This window comes from Dermochelys coriacea, chromosome 13 (assembly GCF_009764565.3).
Source record: "Dermochelys coriacea isolate rDerCor1 chromosome 13, rDerCor1.pri.v4, whole genome shotgun sequence".
NCBI classification, from domain to species: domain Eukaryota; kingdom Metazoa; phylum Chordata; order Testudines; family Dermochelyidae; genus Dermochelys; species Dermochelys coriacea.
This window is the reverse complement of record NC_050080.1, coordinates 7,085,056-7,091,701: the sequence shown is the minus strand read 5'-3', so window position 1 is coordinate 7,091,701 and position 6,646 is coordinate 7,085,056. Positions and strand designations below refer to the sequence as shown.

The 6,646-nt window shown below is 45.7% G+C and overlaps 1 protein-coding gene across 1 annotated transcript; it reads right to left on the bottom strand.

The window, feature by feature from the left end:
• Window positions 1-2,224: 2,224 nt before the first annotated feature.
• BHLHE23 (basic helix-loop-helix family member e23) lies at window positions 2,225-3,923 on the bottom strand. Its single transcript, XM_038369995.2, has one exon. The coding sequence runs from the start codon at window positions 3,917-3,919 to the stop codon at window positions 3,032-3,034; it is 888 nt and encodes a 295-aa protein (XP_038225923.2). The 5' UTR covers window positions 3,920-3,923; the 3' UTR covers window positions 2,225-3,031.
• Between the last annotated feature and the right edge of the window lie 2,723 nt (window positions 3,924-6,646).

The following is a 6,646-nucleotide window of genomic DNA, read 5'->3' as shown; positions in this document are numbered from 1 at the left end:
TCCTTTTCTTTTTGTTAGATGGAAACAATTTATCATAGTGCCTAGCTTTCAGATTATCCATTACATAGTTATGATTTACTCTGTTCTAGTTAAATGCTAGACTGGTTCTATAATCAGGAAAGAAAAAGGAAATAAATCAATTTTCTCTACTTCTAAATTATAAAGCTCACCTTTCTTGATGTATATTTTTAGACATGTCTTAGAGGTTATTTTAACATTACTGTGATGAATTCTGCACTTCTGTTTTTGAATTTCCAGCTTTTAAAAACATACTTAGATACTGTAACCTTGCCATGTTTCCATATGATTTTCCTTTATCTGTGTTTGAAATTCCATTTTTATCCTACTGGGTAGGAGAGCATTTAATTCAAAATTGGTTCTGAGCAGAGTTCTGAATATCTCAAGGTCCCTTAGAAAGTGGATATTTTAATCTGAGGATGGATATGACAAAATAAGGAAACATTTTTCTACTGGAAAAGAAAGAGAAAAGTTAATAAAATGTTATATCCAAAGGCACTGTTCTACAATACACCTTATAATCCATGGAGACTTCCCTAAGCTATGCAGTTAGAGAATCAGTCTTTTCTGTCATAATTATCAAAATAAGAAGGAATTATAAACCCCATCATTATTAATGATGGTCTCTGAATCAAACAAACTTGTTTTTAATATGAAACTTGAATACTTTATTCTACAGCTATTTTAATAGGAGTGGAAACTTAACAATTAAACTATTCTGCATTTAAATAACCCCAAATGCTCCATTTCCAGTGCTTTCAGCTAGAATTAATAAACGTTTATCATAAAATCATGCTTTAGTGTTAAAATTGAATCTTTGTTGAAAATCATTTCTGGCACTGACTCAGTCTGCAGAATTTAAAACGCTCTCTCCATTTCCCCTGTCATTTTTGCTTCAGCAGTGGTTCTTCTTGCCTTTAGTTTTGTCAGAAGTGTTTTAAACATACTTTTGAGTCTCATCTCTCTCTGTCCTGACACATAAAAAACAGATAAACTGGTCTTCTGGGAAGAAAAAAAAAAGGGGTTGAAGAAATAAAAATGGAAATGAGTAGAAACCAGTTTTAAGCATATGTCTGTACAAATGAGGCTTAATCACACACTTCGTTTTGCAAATACAAAAGTCTTTTGGAAATGTATTAATTAAAATTAAATTCTATAGACAAGCTGCTTTAGAGGGACTGCAGTCCTTTCCAAATTAGCATAATAGTGGCGACAGCCATGGAAATTGGTTTAATAACCCTAAATAGTTACACCCCATTCCTAACACAAATGGCCATGGACAGGTCTAGCCCCTCAGGCTGCTACTGTACCAGTTTACGTGGTCACTCTGACATTGGGTGGTGGGTATTCCTGTCTGAACACAAGTCACAGAATGCATCTCAATTATTATTATATAATGATTTGTGAAGCATACAAGGCATCACGGCATTAAAAAAAATCCCAACAATTAAGGGACTAGCTACAGAGTTGACTTGGTAACTTGCACCAATGTAACACATACTTGGAGGTTTTTTTTTTTTTTTAAAGTGATCACAGTGGGCCAAGCTTCTGACATATGGGATTAGGATTTGCAGATACAATAGAGAACCAAGTAAATAGGATAGCAGTGATTTCATACAATCACTTATAGTCTTCTCTGGCAAGTTTGATTTTGTTCTCAGCATTAAACTCTTACAAAAATAACTGCCAAGGTATCCCCTTCTAATAAAGTTGAAGCTTTGAGGACAAAGACTTTAGTCAAGTATCCAAATTCACACCTACTGTCCCCAGACTTTCAGAGTAGCAGCCGTGTTAGTCTGTATTCTCAAAAAGAAAAGGAGTACTTGTGGCACCTTAGAGACTAACAAATTTATTAGAGCATAAGCTTTCGTGAGCTACAGCTCACTCACGAAAGCTTATGCTCTAATAAATTTGTTAGTCTCTAAGGTGCCACAAGTACTCCTTGTCCCCAGACTATTTCACTTTAAATGACAGAAGTAAGCTACTCCCCCCCCGCTTCAAGATTTATGGGAAATTTTTTTTTTTTTAAAAAACACAAGTCTATTGAAATGGAGTTATCCAATAGGTTTTTTTTTTGAAAAACTGACTCACTCATCTAACTTGCACCAGTCTAATCCAAATGATGTTTCTTAACACCTTACATTGACCTCGTCATTTATTTTGCTTAGACTGCCAACTGGTTCAGAGAGATGTAGGACAGAGCAAGTGGTTATTCATGTCTTTTATTAGTTATAAATACATTTAAATACGTTGAGTGATTTTATATCTTGTTTACCAAAGATGAGCAATGACTTTGGAAAATCTGGAAAACCCAACCAAGTTGAGAAACAGGCAGAAAAGCAGGCAACAGTGTACAATCAAAAGACTTCTGTCAGTCCAAGAATGGGTTCTTAACTTGAAAAGAAACTCATAAGTGTAAAGCTTCCATGGTTTTACCAACACCACAAAAAACATCTGAGAGCTGATCAGATGGCATTTTAGTTTAATTCGTGGGCTCTATTAGATTAATTTCCCCCCTTTTTTTTAAAATGAGTGGTTTTGCATTCTGAAAACATTGCATAGTTTTTACCCAGGTTGATCGATCCAAAGAAAACTCACTGAGATTTCCATTTGCAGATTTTCCTCTCTGTGTACGGGTGTGTTTTAAAACATACCAAGCAACTTTGTGGGCCAAAGCAAGTTGATAGGCAAAAGTTATGCTCAAAGTTAATCCATTAACAGTCTGGGAAGAAAATAAAATTAAAAAACAAAAACAAAAAAAAAAACACACTACAGAAAGTTGCAAACAGCACGACTGCATTAAAAACCAGGGAGAGGTGGGGAGCATTCTACAGAATTTTTAGCTAAGTGAACTTTAAAACAGCAGGGTTGTTTAGTCCAAACAGCTTTCAAATATTTCCCAATGAGAGAGCGCAAATGAAGTAGGAACATACAAAAAGAAAAAAAGAAACTTAACTGATGGTTGGAAGCCAGGGCTGATGGAGTGGAAAGAAAAGCTGACAGGCAAAAGAAATCAAGGCTTATCATTACAGTGTTTGCAGAGGGTGGAGGCTGTCCCAGGGAAGGCAGTGCATTTCTCGGGGCAGCTGGGCAGGGCTGGGCCAGAGAAGGGGTACACAGCTGACTGTCCGAAGGGGTTCAGTGTGGCGGGGAGAGGGGCGCCGAGGGGCTGCCCTTGGTTCAGATAGGCCACGAGCCGCCTCATCTCCTCCAGAGCCTGCGCCTGCATGAGGATGTAGTTCTTGGCCAGCAGCAGGGTGGCGATTTTGGAGAGTTTCCTCACCGAGGGGCTGTGGGCGTAGGGGATGACCGAGCGCAGCCCGTCCAGCGCGTCGTTCAGGTCGTGCATCCTCCGGCGCTCCCGGGCGTTGATGCTGAGCCGCAGCGAGCGCGGCTCTTTGGGCTTCTTCCCCAGGGCGCCCGCCTTGAGGTTGCCGTCCCGCTCGTACGCCGGGCTCCCCTTGGCCGGCTCGAAGGCGTCCTCCTCGTCCCCGCTCTGCTCGCCGCTGCTCTCCGCCGCCTTGCCCAGCGGGGCGGGGTGGAAAGCCCCGCCGCCGCCGCCGCCCGCGTAGCCCCGCGGGCTCTCCGCCGCGCCGCAGCCGAAGGCGGCCTGGCCGTAGCTCTGAGCCAGGGCCAGGTAGGGGTCGCCGCCCAGGGACTTCAGCTCGGCCATCGCCTTCTCGGGCAGCTCCCCGGAGCCCGGGAAGAGCCCGGCTCCCCGGGCAACGCTCATGGGCGCACGGGGCACTTGGCCTGCGCCTTCCCCCCGGCCCCGCGCTGGGGTCTGCGCCCCCCTGGGATCTCGCGTCTGCGCCCCCCCCCCGGGGGGGTCTGCCTGCGTCTCGCTCCGGTCCTGGCGAGCACCGCGCTGTGCCCTGGCTGGGGGCGGGAGATGAATCATCTCCTGTCCCAGCCGCCCGTTATATTACGGAGAGGGGCCCGCTGGGATTCACCAGCCGCCCAATCAGAGGGGTCTCTTTAATTAATGGTTTGTGTGGCGTTAAAGACCCGGCCGGAGCAGCCAAGGTAGCGGCCGGCCAGGGACGGTCACTTCACAGCCGCGTAGCCAGTGCGCTTCCCCCTCCCCCCCCCCCCCAAGGCCCAGCCCTTCCCCACAGCCAGGTGTCCTGGACGGTGCATTTATTCTCAGGTGGAGAGGACAGAGGCAGGTCCGGAGCGTGCCGTTGATTGTGCTTTTAACGGAGAGGCGCCTGCTCGCTGCAACAAGCACGTTCCCTGCAGCCACAAGGGTGGCCGTGGAAATGCACAGAGCCCCGCCGCGTGGCCAGGGTTCACCCTTTGCAACTTCTGCCGCCCGGAGCCACGCGCGACCTCCCGGGGACGCTCTGCTCCCTACCCGTGCGCCAAAGCGCCGAGCCTCTGTGATCACTTCCACACGGCCACTGACATAGGCTGGCGTCCTGTATCCCGAAAGCTGGGACCCCACACGCTTCCTTCATCGGGGCTGCAAGCTTGAGCGATGCACTTTGCTCTGATCTCCTTCCGGGAGGGGAAAGATCGCTCGGTGCTGGGGAGTCTGGCGTGACTCCAGCTCCCACTCGCGCTAGAGGAGGAAGCTGAACGGATGGGGATCTTGCAAAGCAGCACTGGCCGTCAAACTTTTCTTTGCCAAACCAAGGCACAATGCTGAGGGCAAACGGACGCCCCCCACCTCCTTGGGAGAAGGGAGGCAGTTGAAGCGGAAAAGATAAAAGTTTCAACCGGAGTCATTTGGTTTGGTTTCTGCTACCGGGGAAAGTTTGTGGCAGTGAGATGCAGCCCCTTGCATTGTGCGGCCTTTACTTAAGTCTCATTCCTGGTTTTCCTCGCTCCACTTATCCCCTTACCATCTAGTGCCCCCTGGCACTTTTGCTAGTCTCTAAGGTGCCACAAGTCCTCCCGTTCTTTTTGCAGATGCAGACTAACACGGCTGCTACTCTGAAAGGGGTGCCGCACACGCTGCTCTTTGCCAGGCTTCTCCACCAGTCCACCACGTTTCTGCTCTTAAAAAATATCAGCCCCGATAAAGGCGCGGTGGTTGTAACAAAATCCAAATGCACAACTGAGCCTATATAGTATCCAAAAAGCCCAGTCTTCGGGTGCCCATGAGTGTTTGAATGTGTAGTAGTCAAAGGCATGTTACCCAATATTCTTCCTTAATAACAGAGTGTCTCTAGTCAGATCATTTTAAAGGATAAAACCACAGATCCTTAATCCAACTATACAAAACAAAAACCAGGGACAGTCCTCTTCAAACTGTCCTCCACACTTGCCCTCACATAAAACCCCATACCAAAAGAAAACCCAGGGACTGGGGTGTGGGAGTTTTGAGTGAATATTTTAAATGGTCTCCTTCCAATATTTTAATATAATACAAATAATAATGTATACAGTCTGCTTTCTGTGAATTGTCCCTCAGACATGCCTATTGTGGGAAGGGAATCCATGGTCAGGGGTCTGGTGATAATAGGTTATGGAAGCTTTCGCTTCTCCTGCACTGGTGTGAATCCGACTTGAATCATTAGTGAACCAAAATCATTACCAGTTGATGGCTGTACAGTAGCCCCTATGAAATAAATTGGTGTTCCAAGTCATCCCTCATGGGGAGAGACAGATGTATATCACAAAAGAGAACAGGGCACTTGCCATAACTGCACCCTCTGGGGTCTGATCATTTGGGCATTATACATGCAACTCCCCAATGAGAGTAATAGGCATTTTGCCTGCATGAGGGATGGACAGATCAGACCCTTGTGTGGTAATCTCAGAAGAGGAGCAAAGGAGTGATTGGGAATGGAGACTGATTTACTCTTTCAGCCTTACCAGAAGTCTCTCCTGGTTGGGACTTATGCCCCTTGTTAAGCAGTATGGAGGAAGGTTACACGACCACTATGCAGATTGTTCTTCCGCTAATAATAAACATAGGGCTTCAGCATTTTGTTGGGTTTAGTAAGCGGGTGCTGTTGGTGGCTTTTGATATGCAGGAGGTCAGACTAGATAATCTGGTGGTCCCGTCTGGCCTTAAACTCTGTGACTCGCTGTCTACGACTGTCAGACCAGCACGATTTACAAGCAGTGACATCATTTTAATTTCTTTGGGGTAATGTAGTTGCAATGATGAACCAGGGGAAAGAGGGCAATGTGGCCTGCAAATTTGGTTTAAAATATCTAAACTCACTGGAGCTGTGAGGGCTAATTTAGGCCTTCTAAGATGGGCACATTGAGTTCCATGCAATTTACCATGGGGAAAGAGTTCCTAAAAATTTACATTTTTGTTGTAATGTGTTTCAAAAAGGGAGTCTTTAAGCCCAAATCCAGACCTGGAGCTGCACCCTGTCAGCCAAATGCACAGACTTCAACTCCCAAGCATCCCATGGCACATTTTGTAAGACATGAGATGTTCACCCCAATATTCTTAGCCCAGAATCACCTCCTGCAACCTCCTATGGTAGAGTGTGTTGCCCTGCCACCTGCAGCTGCTGCCTTCCACCTGAATTTCAGTGGTTATTCCTGTATATAATTACACAGCTGGTCTGATGTACATGACTGATATGAAGTGTGATACATAAACCTAGGATAGTATTCATTCAAACTAACTATAATGGGTCAAATTCATTCCTAATGTTGA

What these genes read in the sequence shown, in the direction of transcription:
- BHLHE23 (XM_038369995.2), bottom strand. Translation starts at nt 3,919, where the DNA reads ATGATTCATCTCCCGCCCCCAGCCAGGGCACAGCGCGGTGCTCGCCAG.